Here is a 23,008-nt window from a genome sequence, read left to right on the forward strand (position 1 = left end):
GTAGAAACAGATGGACTCTCTGTGCCTGGACCCTCTTTCCCTTGAGCTACTTCCTCTTACTCTTTGGAGCCCATGGTTGTTCCCACAGTGCATGAAGAAGAATGGAAAACTAGTCCAAAGTGAGGGATGTTGTCTGAGTAAAAAGATCCTGGAAGATTCTTAGAATGTGTAAGAGGTAGGTATAGAATTTGAACATCACTATTTTTCATGGACTAGTGGATCCAGATATTCAGCGGCAATGGCAGCCAACATGACAAACAAGAGACAAAGAAACCATCAGTGGTGCCTCTTGAAGGCACATTCACTACCACTCAGGACACAGTCTAGCCTGAATGGATACCAAGTCAAGTAGATCTGATTGATTCCTGAGGTAGATCGCAGGAAAGCCGCAGCCTCAGCAGGAACACACTTCTTTAGTTCCCACATTTTGTATGACTTGAGGTTGAGGGGGTATCAGTAGTCACACACTGACACATAGGAAACAAAGCATACAACCAACAATTTCTTTCTTTTCTAAAAAAATATAGTATCTTTAAGTAGTTTTACAAAGGAGTTGCCATTTAACAAAGCAGTTTATAAATACAATATAGGTTGATCAATGTCAATTTCTAAACCATAGCAAGCTCTGCAGGCAAACAACTGAACTTTGTGACAGAATGAACTGGAAGGAAGAACATCACACACAAAACAGCTGGGTAATTTGCAGGTGGGAAGAGATCCCAAGTAGGCTGACAGCAATTACAGTGACTTAAAAAGTCATTCATTTAAATTCTGATTTTAAAAAATATTACTGATACTCAAACTATAAAATATGGCATTTATGAGATTGCTGGAAATTTGAACATTTGATTATTAAGATATTGAGAAATTACTCTTCATTTTTCATTAGTTTTAGGTATGGTAACAGTAATTGTGGCTATGTTAGAAAATGAGTACTTTGAGAAATATGCTGAAAATTTTACAGGTGAACAAATTTGATGTCTGGGGTTTCAAAATAGCCTAGAGGGAAGGACACAGATCCCATATGGATGGAGCAACTAAGATGTGCTGATGGCTGATGGGGCTGGTAGTGGTCACAAGAGTCAACTTCTGTGCATGTTTAATATCCTCCCAAAGACAAAGCTGCCCACTTTCTAGATTCTGATAGGATGCTTCTCTTCCTCCCATTGGAGGAGATACAGGGATTCTACCCCTGCCACAGAAACCCTCTCCCCCCATTAAAACACTGTCCTGCATGAGACAATTCCTTGCAAGAACTATTGTGTGTTTTTCCTTTAGTGGGGTTTGGAGAGCAGGAAATACTGTTATACAATGAGGGATTTCTCAACACTGGACATTAGGTTGCTGACTTAATAAAGTTGTCAGATGTGAAAAATGGAACCAAGTAAACTGCAGGTATGGCTCGAGTTGGAAGAGATGGGGGAGAATGATGGAAGGGTGACATTGATTAAGATGCATTGTACTCATAAAGTGGTGTGTTGAATTAGAACTGCTTAAATAAGAGAAAAAATCCCCCAAAGCTGTTATACTCCATCCTCATTAAAAAGCAAAAAAAAGAAAAAAGAAAGAAATCTTTTGGGGTTGGAATTACTAATTTTATTTTACAGAGCAGGAAACAAACAGTCAAAATGGCCAAATCACTTGATCAAGGTACCATGGGGAGGAAGTGGTGGGGTGAGGCCTGCAGCCAGTGCTGAATGAAAAGCACTTGCTCTTTCTTGTCCACTAGGCCATATGCCTTGCCTGGGGAACCAATGTCAAAGACCGGTGTACAGAATCAATCCTGCCAGCACACACCGGTGCCATGCACTCCCTTAAGCTTTCTACCTATCTGGTCAATCTGAAATTGTGTTTGAACCTTCAGACCAATGTTCAAAGTCATTTGAAAGTTATGTCCCCAGGAAGCAGCTGATGATTTTAACTTGTACTTCAGTGACACCAGGCAAAAACATACACAAGCAGGCTCAGTTTATCCAGAGGACGAACGCATCAGCAATATAATTCCTGATACAAATAAAGCTGCTGCCTTGATGCCAGGAGGTAAAAAGAACTTAGAGGGTGTATCTGGGAAATACATGAGCAAGTATTTGACACTCTTCTTTCAATAGATGGAGCCTTCCAGTGGGTTTTACTTAGTGATTTGGTCCTAATATATCGACTATAACAGGAGCAATGTGTGACTTCTGAGATCACAGAAGGTGTGGCTGGAACCTTCATACTCTATCTCTCTTGATCCACAGGAAGCCACTTGAGAAATCCAAGGGAGGATGCATGTGATGACCTGAGCTGTGTGTGGACCTAATAGCCACCCTGGCTAACATCTTACCTGCCATCTCAGAAGTGAGTCTGAGCTAGTGACTCCTACACCAGTGAAGTAGCTGCTCGATTCCTAATTCTCATAAATGATCTGAAATAATATGTGTTTGTAGTTTGAAGCTCTTGAGCTTTGGGGGTAATTTGTTATACAGCAATGGATGACTAATACAACAGGAGTGAAGCAAGTCTGCAGGCATGGGCTTCTTGGTTTTTAGAAGTCTTCTAATTCTCTCTGCTTTCCTCTCCCCTCACCCCATGTAGAAACACAACTTCTTTCTTATGAAAGTCAAGAGTAAGTCCTGAAAAGGTAGCAAGGGTTCTAGAGAGTTCTCAGTGAACCATGGAGAAACCGTGAACCATGGATGACTGTGAGGCAGTCATCCCATGTGGACTACAATGGGCTGCTGCTATCATTCGTCACCAGGATCACAGGGACTCTCACTATGTTGCCAAGGGCTTAAATGAGTTTATGACGATGGATACTGAAACCCAGCTTGATGCCTCCTCTTCCTCCCTCCTCTTCCTCTGTTACCACAGAATTCTAGGCATAGGAAATTGTTTTGGAAAAAAAGGTATGGAAGTCTGTTACTTACTTCATGATGACAATGTAGATGAGATACATCAGCACAAGGACTAGAGACTCCCACCTGCACACAAACCAGAACAGGTACAGAAGGTGACTCTTGGCCCACACCACTCCATTCAGAAAACATCTGATGCCAGTGATACAGAGAGCAATGTAGGTGGGTGGCCAACTTCTTCTGGTCTACAGACATCTTTATGCTGCATATGGCATTCAACATCTTTGTCTTTCTCTTTCATCTAAAAGGAAGATTCTCCTTTTCTGCTCACCTTAAAGAGCTCTTGGAAAGTGGCAAGTCTTTCATGTACATTGCTATGAATACAGGCCTTTATGTATAAATCAGTTCAAAGCTTAAGAATTCACTGAGATTATTCATACATATACACACACACACAAAGGTAGAACAAGCTAGAGGAATTGGCAAGAGTTACAGAGGCTGTTGGATGCATAGGAGTTAGATAGAAATGGTACAGGCAGGGAGAGGAGATATACACTCAGATACACACACACACACACACACACACAGAAAGAGAGAGAGAGACTGAGATAGAGACAAAGTCAGGGAGAGAGACAGGAAGGTAAGGAGACAAAGAAAAACAGAGAACCTGAGAGAGAGAGAGGCAGAAGGAGAGAGAGAGGAAGAGAGAAGGAAAGAGAAAGAAGAAAGCGATTAGAGGGAGGTATATCAAGGAAGGTGAGTTCCACATCATGTCCCAGAGGATGACCCGTGATTGGTCAAGTTGTAATCCAAATTCCCCACTTGGCCATGTATTGGTCAAGGCAGACCTAGTTTTTATCATAGATGTACTTGAAAGGGTACCAAGGAAGTTACCATGTAAGATGGGGATGTCTTGTATTTGTGCACCCTGCAAGTTCCTTATCTTTGACTCTATTAACCACAGATTGAAAATATTTTTAAAAAGATCTGCATTTGTACTCTACATGTATAGACATTTCTTCTTGTCATTATTTTCTAAACAACACACCATCAGAACTATTAATGTCACATTTTCATTGCATTAGGTATTATAGGAGCAAGTGTGCAAATGCTGTGCACATATTATGATGTTTCTAAGGGATAGGAGCAACCTTGGGTTTTGGTATCTTCAGTATGACCAGGATCCAAACCCCCAAGGGATGATTGTATTTGTATTTGGTGAAGCTCATTTCCTCCTTAAAAACGAAGCACTCTTGTTTCAAAATAAACACAGCTGAAATTAGTTTCTTTTTGAAGATTTGGAGTGAGTTAATTAAATGCCTTGCAATTTCTAGGCCATGCTAGAATATTCTATAATGAGGAATGGAATCCACTGTTTGAAGTATTATCAAAATGTTACTGTGCTTTGATTGCTCAGATTAAAGAATCTGATTTTAAAGAAAGAAATCAGCTCCTACACATACCCTTTCAACAAAATGAATGCTGTGGATTGGCTGGGTAAGAAAGCAGAAGTTAACAGTGAAAAATATCTTCGAGTTCAATATATTTTGCATTCCCTAAATGAGGAACTGAAATCCCTGGAAGTCCCAAAGCAGCTACGGGCCAGTGGTGCAGTTTAATTCTCAGCACTACCCATGTGAAAAATGCTCTCCATCAGCCGCTGCATGTAATAACAATAATTACACAACAGGCCTGCACTCTGGGAATGGTGTTATTCTGGGGCCCTGGAAGCTCCCCTGGCTTAGTTCTTTCCTGGCAGTGATGACTGAATGATTTATGATTCCAACATCCTTCAGGCTAGAACAAGGCACACAACATCTTTGGACCTCATTGATCTGCAGCCCTCCTGTATTCATAATTCCATATACAGGAGCTTTGATGCTCAGCCACAAGGCCCAGTGACTTGCTGCCTTTCAACATCTAGAGCCTTCAGATGCAGGCTTGGGGGTCTGACTTAGAGTGGGATTATATAGTATGACAAGTGGAAAATGATAGACTCTTCTCATTCTTGGTCCATCCTGTTTGAGTTGTGGAAAGATGTTTTCATGGTAACAACTAAAGTTGACCGGTCCTAAAGCTTGCTTTCACCTCCTCTCCCTGTGGGCTTCCACTGCAGCCATGCCATGAAGGAGGCACAGAGAGAGCTTCCTTCAAAAGGAGACAAAAATCCTTAAGAATTTCCTGCAGAACAGCAGCAGAACACATTGAGGGATCGAACTGCAATCATAACTTGCTGTCTTTAGGGCAGCCTTGTTAACAAAGACCAGCAACATCAAGCCGCATTCAAAGCACCTACTGTTCACTAAGGCAGAGTAGTGAGTTTGCTAATGGTGGCATTAGTTTTCAAGAAATTGCTTCTAGAAGTTTCCTTGCACTGCACTTTATCTCCAAGAATTGTATCTGAGGGAATCTGCCACACCCTTGCGGGTTGACTACAACTTAACTCTGACATGGGGTACTTCTAGATGTTTTAATCCCTTTCAGGCTCTTGATCACTATTAGTCCTAATAATAAATAGTCCTAAAATAATCCTTCTTCTTGACTGATTGCTTTGTACAAGCCTTGGGGCTTGAACTCAGGGCCTGGCCTCTGTTCCTGAGCTTTTATGCTCAAGGCTAGTGCCACAGTACCATTTCTAACCTTTTGGTAGTTAATTGGAGATAACAGTCTCACAGACTTTCCTGTCCAGGCTGGCTTTGAATGGTGATCCTCAGATCTCAGCCTCCTGAGAAGGTAGGATTACAGGCATGAGCTACTGATACCCAGCTCAAGACCTTCTTATTTTGTATGAGTCAATGTGGAGATCATGTAGCTTAAAGGATATTCTCTAAGGTGTATCTACCTCTCCCCTCTTGGATGGGGGATAAAGAAGGCTGGCAAAAGTATAACACATAAGATTCATTATCAGTGAGATAGGTTTCCTGCCATCCCTCAAATTCTAGAAATCACAGTGATGTCCTAAGACACATGTTTCCTCCAACAGAAAGTTAGAACAAAGGGTTAACACTCATTTTGCTGAAAGTGAAGCTGGATAAACCCTTTCTTTAGCTCATTCTAAGCTTTAAGTGAATCCATGAAAGTTTTCTAACTACAGAATCATTCCTATTCCTAAGAGGTTATTTTGCACTGTTCTACTTCTGCAGATCAAATATTTGGAAAAAATGTAACAAGAATGCACAGTACAATCAATTTCTATTTCCACTTCAAACATCTGACTTGCTCAGAACTTGACTCAAGAATAGAAATTTGGACAGTTGGTCAAAATGCAAAATATCCTATATTTGGGCCAACATTTCTATCAGAAATAACCACTGATATTCAGAGCTCTATTTTTTTTTTAATTGAAGAAACACTTCAATGGGTTAAAAGTCACTGATGTGCCTGGATCCTGACTCTTAAGGGACATGTTCAATTTGGAATGCTGAACTTGGTCTGGATACTGCTGTATTTTGGATCTGGAATGCCCCTAAAGGCTCATGCATTGAAGGTGTGGATTCCCATAGAGAGGTGTTATAGAGAGGTAGAGAGGTCCTGGAACCTTTAAGAGGAGGCACCTAGTGGGGGATTAAAGTCTTGATGGGCATGTCCTTTGAAACAATAGTGGGATTAGTCTATTTCTTCTGTTTTCCAGCTGTAAAGTGATGGACTGAGAAGTTTTTACCAGAATTCAATGTCAAAGAGTCAAAAGCAACAGGGCCAACTGATCATGGATGAAAACCTCCAAAACCGTGAGTGAGGATAAACCTTGTTTTCTTTATAAGCTGATTGTATCTGAAGTGTTTTGCTATAGAAAGACACACGGATACAGTTTAGACCGATCAGTCCAATCTTAGCCAAAGCTTAGCAAATGGTTGGATGTGGAAAGGCATGGGAAGGTGACAATATTGTATCTGGATGATAAAAACACCTTAGATATGAAGATCTCCACTAGAACATAGGTTTGCTTGGTGAAAGCCAAAATAATGTCTTTGTTGAGTTACACAGAATTCCTAAGAAATTCTAGTTGTTCCAGACTGTCATTATACTCTTGTCTTTTCTAAACCCTAACTCTAGTCTCTTTGATACATTTGAAATCACAACCTAACAAGAAAAAAAGAGAAAGGAAAAGAGATACTTACCAAGAAACCTTTTCGTCATAAATGAACTGGGAAAAAATAAAAAGGACAAGATTAGAAGTGTATGCATGCACACACACACACACACACACACACACACACACACACACATGATGCTTTAAGATGGTACATCGACTTTTGTTGTTGGTACAGGGTAATAAGGCTGGGATGGTACAGGAAGCTCTTGTGGGCAGACTTTCTGGTTTAGTCATTAGCCAGGGTTTACAGAAGGTATGGCTGGCAGATTGGCGTGGGAATGTGGAGAGGGGAACAAGCCTTAGGTAGCTCCCTGCAACTTCTGTTCGACAGTGTAGTAATGGGAAAGGTTCACGATCCTTCTTTGTAAAGCAAGACATTGCAGACTTTTAAGTTGGGAAGCAGAAAGAGGAGGGGGCAGGCCCTTCCAAATGCTAGTCCCCTGTGTGCAGCTGTGAGATTGCCACACTTCTAGGTACAATGTGCAGCTTCTTCGGTTTCCACGATTCTCTGTGTTCCATGTTCCTTTTCCTCCTCTTCCTTCTCTTCCTCCTTCTCTGCTACCAAGGTTTGAACTCAAGGACTTCACACTTTTGCTTGGTTTGCTTGCTAGGCTGGTGTTCTACTACTTGAGCCACGTCTCCAGCCTGTGTTTTTTCCTTGCTAACTGGAGATGGAGTCTTTGTGAACTTTTCTGCCCAGGCTGGCTTTGAAATGTGAGTCTCCAGATCTTATCTTCCTAAATTATCTAGGATTACAGATGTGAACCACCAGCACCCCTCTAATGCTTTTCTTTTAATGGACTTCATGTATCACCACAAGAAACCTTACTTCACGCTCAGAATCAGGGGATCAATACCCCTGGCATCACATAGAGAGAGGGACCCTGAAAGATAAATGCAGTAACATCAGTGGGTACAGATCCTGGCTGGGCACTGTTGGCTGCCTGAGCCCCAGGCAGGAGTTGGCCCTACCGAGATTAAAGAAGGTTATAAGCAATGAGAGGCACAAGTGCCAAACAGATTTTCTTATCAGTCAAGATCAAGAGAACGTATGCATCAGGATTTACGTTGGTTAAGCCATGGTTCATATACCACATAAGATCATTTCCCACTTATGGGAAAAAGGCTAATCCTTTGATTTATATAGGGCTACCAAACATAAGTAACTTTCCAGGGGCACTTGCTTTGTTATACATTGGCTCTAGAACTCAGCACTGGCTCTTAACTTGGTATTCTTTTCATACTACAGTTATCTACCCACATAAGAATGCAGAAATCAAATGGGCGCATGTGTGCTATTCAGGCAGGACACCCGGGATGTCTGACAGTCCTTTCTGCACTCAGGAAATGTGGCTGCTTTGCACATGACCATCTTTGAGGTGCATTTCCCTTTGGAGGAAGACCCCCTGGAGACTCAGATGCTTGCTAATCGATCTGGGTTTAAGTGTCATTATGACACTCAGATGGTAAATGTAGCTAACAATGTAGGCCCCGCTTCAGTCCCTATTGATGAGAGTAAGCACCAGTTATGTTGAGATGCAGGCCAAACCTCAAAGACATCCCACAAGGCACGTACAGGGAGTGCTCTCATATCCTGAAGCTCCAAGAGAAGGAAAAAAGGAACACACACTCATTTGTAACGTATTCTCTTAATAAGGTGTTTCAAAAAAAGGACACCGAAGCCATCATTTCTTTTCCTCTTGTCTTAGTCATTAAATTCAACAAGATGACATTTGGATGAGAATGCCAAACAAGAATGGGAAAGAATGGAAAGAGTAAAGGAAAAACAACCAGGCACTGGTGGCCCACACCTGATTCAAAACCAGAAAAGTCAAGAATTTATTACAAAACAACTAGCAAAAAGCCAGACTGGAGGTGTGGTGGAGTGCCAGCTTTGAGCAAGTGTGAGGTTCTGAGGCCAAATGCTAGTAGTGCCAGAGAGAGAGAGAGAGAGAGAGAGAGAGAGAGAGAGAGAGAGAGAGAGAGAGAGAAGGGGGGGAGAAACAATGCCATAATTTAGGCTGGATGGTATGAATTCCAATCCTTGGGAGCCTTCACAGTTGTTTTTGTATAATTACCAGCTTTAAAAAATTGCTATCAAGAAATAATGGAACAGACTATATTATTTAAGCTGGAACATTTTTTTAAAAAATTAATTACTTCAATAGTAGTCTTAGCCATGAGCTGGCACAATCTGTTCATAGCCACTTAAGAGACTATAAGATAGCAGGGGAGGGGAAAGCTTATAGAGCAGGCCAATTAAATATTCTTCTGTCAGAGAGAGCAAGCAATGCCAATAATACAAATACAGCTTTTTAGTAAGCTCTTCTTCTCTGTGACCTTTCCCACAAACCAGGGCACAGGCCCTTCAAAAGGAATTGCTTGGAATTCACTCACTCTGGAACTCACAAAAATTACCTCCTCTGCACTTTCTAGGAATCATTATGGATAAACATGGCTGTAGCTTTTAATAATTTCAAGGATCATGTCCAAGAAAAATATGAGACTGGGCTTCATTATACAAAAGTCCCCAAACTGTGAATAAAGTCTACAGTAAATCAAAGTAAACCAGAGACTGGGACAACTTGGATGAGATTGGGCAAATTACCCAGTTAGAGGTAGAGCCTCGTGAACCTGAAGGATTGGCGTAGCCAAGGGAAAGGCAAAGGTGTGATTCAGGGAGGTCAATAGGGCAAGAGAAATGAAGGTCATCTTGCTGCAAGTTCTAACCAACAGTAGAGATCTGTAAACATCCAAACAACAGAGTTCCCCCCTGATTTCTCTTCCTAGCATGAGGGTATGCCATCACTTGAGGGTACACCGTGCTGATGTCGAGGCCTTCATAAAGCCAAGAGGACTTAGCTGTCCTGTGGCTGATTGAGCAAGCATGGTACAGGTTTATCCCTGTATGTGAAGTGGACTATGTAGCATAAAAAGAAGGCTCCTAAAAGTACAACAGCATGGATGACAGGGGCTTGAAATCAGGCAGGCCTGTGGAAAATATAAATGGAAATAGTCTGTTGAGAGAAATGAGAAGGAAGGGCATTAGGATTAGACTCTGAATGCTCAGAGGTGGTACTTGGAGCAGGTGGAGGCTGTTCAGGCAACAGGCACGGATGGCAAAATGCCCCTTTCGGAGAGGACAAGTGACACCAGCCTGATGTAGCATTAAAATCATTAGACTTTCAAGTTCGTACAACAACATGGGCAGGTGTTAATTTTGCTTGAGGCTGCAGATGGTTTGGGAGAAATGCATTTGCTATTACAGATTTTATTTCATTCAATTATCTTGGGATAAGCAATGCATACCCTTCTGTTCTTAGGCTCTAGCTGTAAGAAAACAAAACAACTCCCTCCACCTCTTATAGCAGTAGTTCTAGTGTGGAAGAAACTCAAATCACTTCTTGTTGAAACAGGACACGGTAGCCTCAGTTCCCACCAGTGACCACTGGGTGGTGCTCACACTCCAATCCTCTACTCATTTTACCCTGGCAAGGCAGTCCAATTGAAATGAAGTCAGTCCAAGTCCATTTTCAAAGCTTCATTAAATCTCCTGGAAGGAGGGAAAGCACTTCAAGGCAGACAGCCTGCTGAAGGGCTTCTGGCCAACCTATGGCTATCATTGGGTGAGATGGTATTCTGGGGTGGGGGTGGGGGCAGTGGTTGTTTCTGCTTAATGCTCTTTCTTGGGGACAAATGATCATGTAGGTGGACACTTGATCCCGGAGTTGCAATCTACAGACCCCCTGTGTAGCTTTTGGAACTGAGCTAGCTTTTCCACAATTGGTCCTTTGAAAGCAAGTCTCTAGTAAGCAGCTCTGGTCTCTAGATGTGGCTGGTTATACGTGGGGCCAGGCACTGGGATGGCTCACAGACCACATACGGGTGGTGCTGATTGACAGCCAGACCTCAGGTTTGCTAAGTAAAAGGGGTGGGGCAGGGATCCTGGCCTCTGACCCACATCCAGTCCATCCAAAGCTATCCTTGGCTACGCCTCAGGTTTCCATGTGCTCTGCAGCTGGACTAAATGTGAACCAACCAGGAATGAAAACACACACACACACACACACACACACACAAACCACTCATTTCCCCAGGCTTCAGAGAAACGTTTGGGTGCCATGGAAACCAGCTTGTCAATCCTGGTGTCTGCTCTAGAATTCTTTTTAAGCAAGACAGGCTGACATCAGGTGAGTGAATCCCTCGATGTCAGAGTATCCTAGGGAAGTGCCAAAGGAATGGATGCACTCAAGATGCGAAGAGCAGCGGAAAAACTGAGGGAGGGTGGCAGGGGGGCCAAGGAGAGGTGAGGCTGGGAGGGGAGGTGGGTGGTTCCTTCAACACAACCACGTCCGTCCGGCCTGTAAGCTGTAACCAGGAGACAGAGGTGGCGACATTGCTGCAGTCAGGGTTACATAGTCTCTGTGATAATCATTGGCATCACTAGAATTTTAAGCAGGGAAAATAATAGGAGAAAAATCAATACCATCACTTTCTTTCAAGAAACGAAAAACCTTCGTTTTTCCTTATTAGCTCCCCACAGGCTTTTCTCATTCCTTACAGCACGGGGACTCCTCAGTTGATCTGCATCTTGGATCCTTACTTTTTCAGCTCTGGGATTAAGAGGTATTTAGTCTGGTTTACCTGGCTTAGCTGAGGCCAGAGTACATTGCATGGAGAGAGGTATCCAGTGAAATATACCAGAAAACGGTTGATGCTTTTAAGGCTACACAGAGATTCCTAGTTCAGGACACCTAGCAGGCTGACTGGATGGTGTCAGTGTTTGCAAGAAGGAAATAGATGTCCTAGAGATAGGGTTTGAAAAGAGCAGCTCATTGTATGTAAATGTACAAGGGCAGACTCCAGGGAATAAAGAGAAATGAGAACATAAATTTAGAAAATAGAAGATGAATGTTTCCAAAGCAGAAGAAAGTACAAAAGACAAAAAGCACAAACTAGGATTTCTAAATCATTTTCCTTATTAAAGCTGGGTGACTCCCTTTTGAATGCTTGCCTTCTCTAAGGCCAGTTGACCCATGAACTTGTTCAAGAAACGAATGCAAGGATGACCCTAGTCCTCTAGCTTTGGCAGCATCTTTAAAAGCAGGTCCTCCACCTATCAAAAGCAGGGATTGCAAAACAGGGAACTTTTGTTTGTATGACCCTAGTCAGTCAGTCTCTCACAGCCATTGCCTGTGACACTGATATTGCCACGTGGGTATAATAAGGAGGGCTGAAATGAAAATGGGGTACAATGAGTATACTCAAAGAAAGAGAGAGAAACAGTTAATTCCCAGGGAAAAACAGGCCCAGGCTGGTGGGATGTTGAGGGATAATGACTAATGTGACCATTAAGATTTCTTTTCTCTTCCATGGAAAAGGCAAGATAAGAAGATTTCTTCAGTGGTTCATGCCTGTAATCCTCGCTACTCAGGAGGCTGAGATCTGAGGATCATGGTCCAAAGCCAGACTGGATAGGAAAGTCCATAAGACTCTTATCTCCAATAAACTTTTAAAAACCCAGAAGTGGAATTGTGGCTCAAGTGGTAGAGCATCAGACTTCAATAAAAGAAACTCAGGGACTGTATCCAGGCACTAAGTTCAAGCCCCAGGACCAGCACAGAAACAAAAAAAAGATTTCTTAAAAATAATATTTAAGATTCATTGTCCTCATGAATTCTAAGAGGAAGGGTAAAACCTGTTTATTTTCTGACTACAAATAAGACTATAAAATCAGGAAGACTTAAAAGACAGTAACAGGAAGATTTAGGTAGAAGAAAAATTGGATTGTGTTACTTGCAAACACTGGAGCTATGCTGGAGCAATGAAGATAGCCATACTGTCTTAGGGACCTGCTCTGGGAAACCTGAGGCAGGCAGCTTCCTGCCCTTGGACAAGTCATTTAACTTCTGGAGCCTTGATTTTTCCATTTGTAGTGGTATTCATTCACTGGCTAGCCTGTGTGTCATGAGCATTAAAATACAAAATTGTTTTCAGTAGCCCTGGTATATGCCCTTGATCCACTGAGTATTGATCTATGCTATGGATGCTTATGAGGGTGCATTTATATTTCCTATGGGATGCTTGGCTCAGTAGAATGGCACTATCCAATACAGCAACCACTAGTTACCTATAACGATATACATTTAGCTAATTAAGATTAATAAAATGAAAAGTACGTATTTATAAATGTACAAGTAAACACATCCTGGGTTGTATGTAAGTGTACGCAAGTGTATTAACTGGAATGTGCAGGGAAGAATTCAAATGGTGCAATTTTATGTTTTTAGAAAAATAAACTCATAGTTCAACAAAATGATTACCAGGAAAATGGCACTTGAAAGGTGTGAGGAGAAGGCCAAGGTGAGAGGTGTAGATGAATAAAGACCAAGAGGGAGAGAATCCAGTCAGAATATTCCATATAAGTCTTTTTTTGGCCAGTCCTGGGGCTTGAATTCAGGGCTTGGGCACTGTCCCTGAGCTTCTTTTGCTCAAAACTAGCACTCTACCACCTGAGCCACAGTGCCACTTCTGGCTAATAACAGCCCATCTATACACCAGGAACTTAAGAAAATTGAGAGGAGGGGTTAGGTTGGGAAAGAGGGGGGGGAATAATAATAGGTCATAGGTCATCGATCAAGATGCATTGTACTTATAAATTGATAAGTTGAATGGTAACTCTTGTGCAACAAAGATAATAAGAAATATAATTTTTTAAAAACAATAGAAAACAGTAAATAATAAAGCACAAAAAGCTTCAGTCTTGTTAGGTCTATTTTAAGAGTTCAGTAGCCATGTAGTGTAGGCTAGTGGCTACCATATTAGATAATAATACAAAGTTCCAGACTATTTCTAATCACTACAGAAGGTCTTTGGGGAGTGTCCATGGTTTGGATGAATGTCCTCTAAGGTCCGGTTGTCAAAGATCTGGTCCCTTGGGTGGTACTATTGGAAGGCTAATAAGACCTTTGCCAGAGCTCATTGAGGGTATGCCCTTGAGGTGATTGTGGGAACCAGCCTCTTTTCATTGTCTCTCTTGTTTTATCACACACACCTGCCATGATCAGCCACTCTCATCAGAGGCCCATACCAAGTTTTACTCTTTGTAATTGACCTCAAATATCATGTTACTGCTACTAAATGGTGAATCATACAGAAAGCACCAACCATCTCAGGCAGTGCTCAGCTGAGTTGCCTTAATCATCTTGAGATCCTTTCACCTGGGCAGTGACAATGAGCAGCCCTGAGATGGAAAGGGAAGCATCAGTTTTGACTCGCCTCACTGCTGGGCCTGTGCCCAGGCTACCTTGATGACCCCTCCAACATGGCTACCGATGGGCAGCACTAGTGAGCTGGAGTTCAGTACCAGCCCTGGTGATGAGGAACCTGCTCCACAGGCCTCTTCAGTTTCCCTGGAGGTTTCTCTCCTCCTGAAGCTCTCTTGAGTTCCTGTCCTCAAACTGAGATGAAGGGTAAAAATAAAGTATTTCTTTGAGGGCAGCTGTTAGACTGATGATGCAACGAATCATTTGCATTTATGGAAATTACATGATTATGTAAATTACAGTAACATTTCAATAGAGGAAAGAGACAGGCCTGCTAGAATTTGGAAAAAGGGCAGGCATGGGAGGCCTGAGATGCCCAAGGTCCAAGTGCTCCTGGTGGGTGGCAGAGAAGCAGACGGAGCTTTGCAATGACCTGTAGCCTGTAGGCATCTGTTGGACCTGATTGAGGGAGATAGGGAAATACAACAAAAACACTCAGCATGGCCTCAGGACCTAATAGGTTAGGGCGCCTCCAGTCACGGAGGAAGCGTCCAGGTACTGTCCAGCTTTCCCAAGGTCTGGTGCTTCACTGCACAGAATATCACCAGGGAGAAAGGGTGGGGGAAGGGCATGAGAACAACATAGTTTATGCTTTTGAAATAATCATTTCTTTTTCCCTAATTTCTCATTAGAATAAACAAGCAAATAAAGTTGTACTGAGCAATGTTTAGGTAATGGGTTTTGGGAATACAGACGTGATGTCTATTAATTGTTCTTTAGATTTGTTGGTTGTACTTGTCGTACACCTGGGTTTTTGCCTTCTTGTCCCATCTGTGTCTGTTTATATATCAGTTGTTTAAATCTCTTGGCAGGACGATGTTCTTAGCTCCTTCCTGGCCTACTCTGAGCCCTTTGCCCCGGAGCAGATCAACATCTCTGGAGAAGCCATCTTGCCAGCTCTTTGGATGTCTAGAGCCCATGGTTGTCCTGAGCACCACTCCAAGGGGCCTGTTGGTGGAGATGAACACAGAAATAGCATCTGGTCCCATTTATTCTGATCTTGCCCTGTGGGTGAATGGGCTCTTTATTGTAGAACCTCAGGGGAACAACAGTTACTTGTTCTGATACTTCAGAACCCTGTAATAGGGGAGAACACTAAAAGAAAACTCAAATAGCTAAATAAATTGTTTGGGAAGGTTGGTAATTATTTTGTGGGCGGGAGAAAGGGCTTTGAAATAAAGGAGTCTTAAGTGCCCATAGCAAAATCCTAAAGAGAGGCCTTGTAGTCTATAAGGAACACAGGAAGAAAAATGATTTCATTACCACGCTATTTGGGTAGGAAGAGAACAAGAAACCCTGATAAAAAAAAAAAAGGCTACAGTGTATTTGTGAGTGACAGCCTGAGGCTTGGCCGTGGAAGAGATTTGGAGACACTATGAACATTGCTTTTGCTAAGTGCAGTGTTTCTGGATGTGACATTCTTTCATTCTTTGTACAGTTTTAAGCCTTAAATAAAAATGACCCTAGAGAGTGTTGCTTCTATTTAACAAGAATAGGTAATCCAGGAAGACTAACAGAAGTTAGAAATCCAGACAAACTTGAGTTCCTCAGGCTTCCATGATGCCTTTGCTTTGGGACTCTCAAGATTTGATGATTGCCTGGCTATGAGGAGGAATACTCTGGGAGGCAAAGGTTTTCAATCAGGGTTCAAAACCCTGTGGAATGTGAGGGTGATTAAGTGGTGACACCTGTCACCCCAGCGATTGACAGGGTTGAATCAGATGATCTGACTGGCCAGATGGTGTCGCTTTCCTCCCTCACAGCTCCATGCTTACTCAGGTCAAAGACAATGACCATTGCTCACAGTGGAGGAAAGCCCTTCGGCAAAGGGTGTAAGAGTAGCTGTACTCCCCTGCTAGAACCTTCAAACGTTCTCTCAAAATGCTGTGCTGAGCTTCTGGCAGCAGGATCCCATGAGGGTGGAGGAAGATGTGGCTGAAATGCAGTTTCCCAAGTCTCATGCCACAGCCTGTGGAATGGAATTCAATGGCTCTTGCGTTTTCAATAGGCTAGTTGTTTTCAATGCATGCGGAAGCTGCGGAGAGTACCAGTCCAAGGAAGATGAACCAAGATCCAGCCCTGAGAATGCAAACTTTATCACCTCCATTTCTTCTTCAACAATGGTTAAATGCAATGTTCCTGAAGATCACCAAACTCTGGCTTTGAAAACATGTCTGAAATATACAGTGTACATTTTCCAATGAGGGCAAAGCCAATTTGATTTTGTAGTTTGTTGCTGTCAGAGGAAATACAGAGCTGCCCTGGCAGCCTGCACATTGAACTGCCTCCGTTCTGTGATTTATACATCCTGCCCTGAGGGTGGATGGTTGTTTGTCCCAAAGATCGGGCTCAGGGGAGTATCACCTGCGACCCACAAGAAGCCAAATCTCTTTACTTCTTCACACATCATTAACAGCAATTTTACATTTATTTTATCTTGGACAGGTCCAGATAAATTGGCCCCCAAACAAGTTATTTCACATATAGTCCAGGAGGTGTCAATGCTGCAAACAGAGTTTAAGAAGACTGACACCAGGGAAATCGCTCTTGGGAGTGGAGATTGCTAAGCCAGAGCTCCTGGCAGACTTTGACCTTCTCCATTCCATTTCATCGCCTTGTCTTTATGAGCTGTGTCATCTCTTTCTGGAATTCAGCAAAGTAGATAGTTGTGTTCATTTACACTATGTCTTATCCATCTCTCTTGAAAAAGTCTTTTTCAAAAATCATGCTAAAATACCCCCAAAAGGCAGAAAAGCACATGATGAAAAACAACAACACATGACGAGCATAGGTTGGCTGATCTCAGGACAAATCTCACTGAAAAGAGAATTCAGTAAGTATGGGTTGGAGCAAAAAGGACAGATTGCTAGGTTCCATAGTAACAGCCAAGAATAAGAGCACAGTTCCTGCATCTTTAAATCTATTAATCAGGGCTTGAAAAGATGAAGTACATCTTTAACTTCAGCATGGCCTACGGAGCCCTTTTCCTCTTGAGTTGGGTGTTGATCTTCTTTATTCTTAGCCCTAGAAGCTCTGGAGGACAAGTGTCAATGCACATATAACTCCATATTTACAGCACACCTTGCGATGGTTGGTAAACCGCGATTTTCAACATGAAGATTTGAAGAACCCAGCTGCTTCCAAGTGCCATGCTGCATATCAAACAGCATGTTTAGTTCATTGGCATAGAAAGTTCCAATAAAATAATGTGTAGGTGAGTGCTATGTGAAACAGATGACGTTAGATGTCTTAAGTGTTTCTTTCTTGTCTTGTAGGTAAGACAACTGAAAGCCAGAGGGTTCGATCTCTCCAAGATTATTAGTCAGGTGTATAGTCCCAGGTCCCCAGAAACACAGAACAAATAGGAGATATGTATTCATATACATACATACATGTAATCATACCTACTATATATACATATAATTATGAGATATTGGCTTGCATTATTATGAAAGCTGAGAGGTTCTATGACCTACAACCTATAAAAACCAACAGGATTAGTTCCAAAGCCCTAACTATCAAGAAACTAATGGTGTAAATTCCAGTTCCGATGAAAAGGCCCAAGAATCAGGAGCACTGCTGTCTAAGGGCTGAGGAAGACATGACCCTGCTCAAGAAGAAAGCTAATTCACCATTCCTGACTTTCGGTTCTATTTGGGTCATCAAGGGATTCACTCACATCTACCACATTGGTGAGAGTGATCTTTTTCACTCATTGTATGGATTCAAAGGCCAATCTGTCCTGAAAGACCTGAGATACATCCAGAAATAATATTTTACCAGTCCACTGGGGATCTGTCATCTCAATCAAGTTGGTGTATAAAATAAACCATTACATGTGTGTGTATGGGGAGGGGGAAGGGACCAGCATTAGGAGTCAGAGTTCAAACCTCTGTTCTTTCCATTTTGCTACTATTTTCTTCCACATGGATCAGCTTGGCAAACTTAAAGAGTTGCCCAGCTTCCCACCCCCCACGCCAAACAGGTACCACAGATCAGTTAAACAAGGGCTGAGCAGGTACTCAGCCCTAGTAGAGACTTAGGGGGCTCTGAGGATTGACTCAGGTAAAGAAGTGAGGGGAAGAAATGGCTGTGATGCTCCCACCTTTCTGCCTGACCTGCCTGCCATGGGATGCATCATGGCTGTTGCATCAATTCGGTCCCAGGATGTAGAGAGGCCCTTCCATGTGGGATATGGGACAGATTTCTACAAGACTCTAATGCATGGGATGCAAAGGTCAAATGTCAACTTAGTATCATTTTTCTAAGCTAAATGATTGTGATAGAACTGGGGCTGAAATATAAGAAGAGGATCTTGGGAGAATACATCAAGTTTAGAGCTGTGTTGAATTTGGGACATGAGGTTGAATATAAAAGTCATGTACCCACAAATGGATATTAGGCATATGTTCATACTAAGAACACAGGTGGAGGGTGTTGGCACAAAGGTGATTATGGTAAGAGGTACTGTTAAAGAGAAGCAAGCATCCTGGAGACTCAAGATGGAAGTCAAAGAACCATGAGGCAAGTCAGAGCAAATGGTTAGGAGGGTTACAGAAACAGTCACGGGACTGCTATGGACCCAGACATCCTAAGTTATAACTCCCCTTTCCATGACTCAGTTACCAGGCAGAAATTCTGGTGACCAAAGTAACAGGAATATGGAAAAGCTGTTTCCACACATAGACCTGCACTTGCCCATTCACCACCAGTGTCCTTTGCTCCAGGCAGAGGAGCTGTGCATTGCCCCGTGCTGACCCAAACAGAAAGATCAACTTACCACAATGAGTGCCACCACAGACAGCGTGTAGTAGATGGAATCCCTCAACAGGCACCAGGAGGAGAGAGCCACAACCTAAAGAAGAAGGAGACAAAGAGAATAAAAAATAGACTGTCAGAATGTGAAAACCAGACAGTGTAATCTTTTTTTTATTGGTCTTGGTAATAGGAACTGAAAGCAGTACATTGGGTTTGCTAGATAAGCACTCTATGACTTGACATACCCCAAGACTTCTAAGTTTATTTGTTTATTTATTTATTTATTATTAGTTGTGGGGCTTGAACTCTGGACCTTGGCGCTGTCCCTACACTCTTCAGCTCAAGGCGAGTGCTCTACCCCTTGAGCCACAGCACTACTTCCTGTTTTCTACTGGATTATTGGAGATAAGAGTCTCACAGACTTTCCTGCCAGGGCTGGCTTTGAACCGTGATCCTCAGATCTCAGTAGCTAGAATTACAGGTGTGAGCCACCGGCGCCCGGGTATATTTATTTTTGATAGGGACTTTTGCATTAATCTAGAACCATGATCCTCCTATCTTTGCCTTCTGTGTAAACTAATGTGTACCATCACATAGTCCAACAGTATGACTTCTGCTGGCTTTATTCTCCTAGTAGAGGACATAAATAGAACAAAAAAGGCACAGGAAGGGTAAATTTGCTCCTCCTTAGGCTGAGAGAGCAATTTTCCCTTTAGCCAGTGACAAACCAAAGACAATCTTATGTCTGTCTGCTGTCTTGGACTCAATCAATCAGCCAATCAATAGGAATTCATTGAGGGTCTTTACGCAGATTAATCTGGATCTTCTGAGAGGCAGATACAAAGATAGGATTAAACAATAACAACTGGGTTGGGAGGAAATGGCCAGTGACAGAAACCTTCAGGTTTGACCTCTGGGAAGCAGAGAGGGAAAGCGGGGTGTTCCAGGCTGCCAGCCAAGACTTGGAAGATGTGCAGCATGGCTGAGGGGAATCTTGGGTTATCTTATTCAATCTGTACACAAACATTTGGTGTTCCTTTTCTCCCCTTCCCAGTACTGAAGCTTGAACTTGAGCCCTTCTCATTCTTGCTCAGCAATTTTGTTCTCCAACCTTGAGCCATGCCTCTACCCCCAGATTTTTGCTGGTTAATTGAAGATGTGTCTGGAGATGCTGTCTGCCTTGGATGGTTGTGAACTTCGATTCTCAGACCTCAGCCTCCAAAGTAGCTAGGATTATAGGCATGAGTCACCAGTGTGCCCAGTGGGCCTCACCCTCTTTTTGCCAGCCATCTGAGTTTAGCAAATTTGAGATACTTGACCAATATACCTAGTAGGTGTACTGAGGAAGAACTGGGAATCCTGGGTTCTAAGTCCCTGTGCACAAACACTCCAATGGAGGTCAGTATTAAAAAACAACACAGCTGATCACTGTGACTGCTTCCTATGGGGTGGGAGGGGGGGCTTTTTCTCTATTACTTAAAGCTGTTAGGTAAGTATATTAGCAATTGTGGCCAAAGGGGCATTGTTAAAGGCTCAAAGACCAAACGAAACAAAACCAAAACAGCAGCCCGCAGTTAAATCTAAAAAATAAACTGCTTTAAGGAGATTCAGAGCAAGCTACCAAAGCAGAAAGACATTAAGCAAAAGACATCATGGGGGCTATGCTAGGGATGGACATGCCCTAGGAGAGAAGCAACTAAATCAACACTGACACCACTGGTGCTTGTGGCTAGCTTTCAAAATTAAATTCATGTCATTGGTAATTGGATGTTTCACTATTCCATCAGTACAACTACACTGACCTGATGGGGGCCCACACAGTTCTTTTGAAGTATAGTTTTTCTTTCTTTTCTTTTCTTTCATTACTAGGGTTTAAACTCAGGAGATGAAGGTTGCTTGACAAGTTTTCTACCAACTGAGTCACAAGGTAGGCCCAACCTGTTTGTTTTTTAAATTTTAGTTCCTAGTATTATTATATTATTTTATTTTTTAGATGGGGTGATGTTTTTTGCCTGGGGTTGGTCTTGGATTGTGATTTTCCTATCTATGCCTCTCTTATAGCTGGGATTAAGGAGTATGCCGCAACATCTGGACACTTCTTTTTGTTTTTGTCTGTAAATCTCTTAGATGGATTTTAGTGACCACCTGACTTTGACCTTGAACATATTTCCTGGAAGGGAGGGAAGGTCCTTTGCAGCTGGAGGCAGGTGTCAATCAACCCAGAGCAGGCTGATGGGAAGCCAGTTTGGTTTCCTTGGCACTTCCTTGGCAAAGGGATTACAATGAAGCAAGGATTCAAGGAAAAAACCCAAAGTGAGCAATTCTGCCCCTAATCTGATTGGTAATAGAGATGATAAAAAGTCAGTCCTGAGGAAAGCCTGCAAGAAATCCAGCCAGAGACTCTACTTCCCCTGTAGCTCTAGGAATCCCTCCCAGCTGGAATGTCATCTTGGTATTTCCTTCTCTATTTCTAGACTGCATTTCACACATTCTCTACTGAATATTCAGCTTCAGTTTCCTTCCTATAATTTCATTTAGCTTCAGAATGGCATAATGCAGAAAGAAATCACACTTCCAAAACACAGGAAAACACATTCTCTTCTCTTTCAGAATTCTTTTTCCTCTTAGGAGGTTAAAAATAATAGTTGAGGATAAAAGTATATACATATACATTGCAAATCTATATACAGCTGTCAATATATGATAATAGACACCCCATACCTAAGGATGCTGTGCATGTATAAAACACAACATAATATTTATAGCCACATTTCTTGTCAAGCGATGGAATTTGACATGGCAGGCACATTTTCAAAGGCATAAATACCCTCAATTTGTGAGTGTTTGACTTTTTTTCTTAAAAAGGAAAATCATTGAAGCAGATAAAGTACCATAATAGTTATATGACAGAAAACTGCTACCTTCTTGGAGAAATGTTATTTCACACAAATTTCATAGAAAAAAAAGATTTGAGAATTGTAACATGAGTTTCATGGCAAGCTTTTGAGCTGACATGATTTCTACAACGAATTCTTGTCTCAGGATATATCGCCATTCATTTTGGAGCTAGGAAGGGCTATAGGTGTCCTCCAAATAGTCTGAAGACATCAGCATTAAGGTTTGTTCAGGTGAGAACCTGACATGGGCTTTTTTTCCAAATGGTAAATCAGTGGGTTGTTCCACTACAGTATGAAAATACTTTTATGCTGGAAAAACCCACTGAAATCTAACAGACTCCCCAGAAGTTTACTATTGTAAATGGACAATACCTAGGTGCTAGTGGCTCACACTTACAATCCTAGCTACGCAGGAGGCTGAGAGCTGGAGGATTGTGGTTTGAAGCCAGACAGGGCAGGAAAGTCTGTGAGGCACCATTGCCAAAATAGTAAGAAAAAAGCAAGGCTGGAGGTATGGTTCAAGTACTAGAACATTTGATGAGTGAATGCAAGGCCCTAAGTTCAAACTCAAAACTGTGCTTTGGAAAAAATATAATGAACTTATGCTTATTAATTTTTATGTCCAGGAACACACAATGCATTTTTAGTTTTAGTTTAAATTTTATATATGTTTTCTGAGGAATCTCATTTTGATTTCTAGGTTTATGTTAGGGAAAAATGACATAAGTAAGTAAACTGCTACTGGTGATATATTTAAATAGAAAAGAGGCCACATCAGGACAGTGCACACAGAGTCATCTCTTGAATGTTCTTCATGGAGCACAGGAAACAAGACATGCTCAAGACAACTTGAGGCCTCTGCAGAACTCACAAGTGCTTTCTTCCCTCTCCACAACATGCATTATGTGTAGCCGTTTTCATATTAAATGGAAGCTAACTACTTGGCCTTCATAAATTGGTAGTTCAGAGTGCTTACACACACACATCAGAATTCAGAGTTGGCTCTACTGCCAGCAAGAAAATGTGGGTCTTGTAATCACAGGGCCTGGCTTGCCTTCTGAGCCCCAAAGCCCTCTGCCCATGCTAGAGACCAGGGAC

General features: G+C 42.2%; 1 protein-coding gene across 1 annotated transcript in view; it reads right to left on the reverse strand.

The window, feature by feature from the left end:
* The window catches only part of Slc24a3 (solute carrier family 24 (sodium/potassium/calcium exchanger), member 3), a 411,501-nt gene that overhangs the window by 36,672 nt on the left and 351,821 nt on the right, over positions 1–23,008 (reverse strand). The window contains exons 6-8 of the mRNA XM_013027028.1: positions 19,036–19,110; positions 6,956–6,981; positions 2,910–2,963 (exon numbers count right to left, since the gene is read on the reverse strand). Of these exons, the coding sequence (XP_012882482.1) occupies positions 2,910–2,963; positions 6,956–6,981; positions 19,036–19,110 (155 nt within the window). The remainder of the gene's footprint in view (positions 1–2,909; positions 2,964–6,955; positions 6,982–19,035; positions 19,111–23,008) is intronic.

This window comes from Dipodomys ordii, unplaced genomic scaffold (assembly GCF_000151885.1).
Source record: "Dipodomys ordii isolate 6190 unplaced genomic scaffold, Dord_2.0 Scaffold99, whole genome shotgun sequence".
NCBI classification, from domain to species: domain Eukaryota; kingdom Metazoa; phylum Chordata; class Mammalia; order Rodentia; family Heteromyidae; genus Dipodomys; species Dipodomys ordii.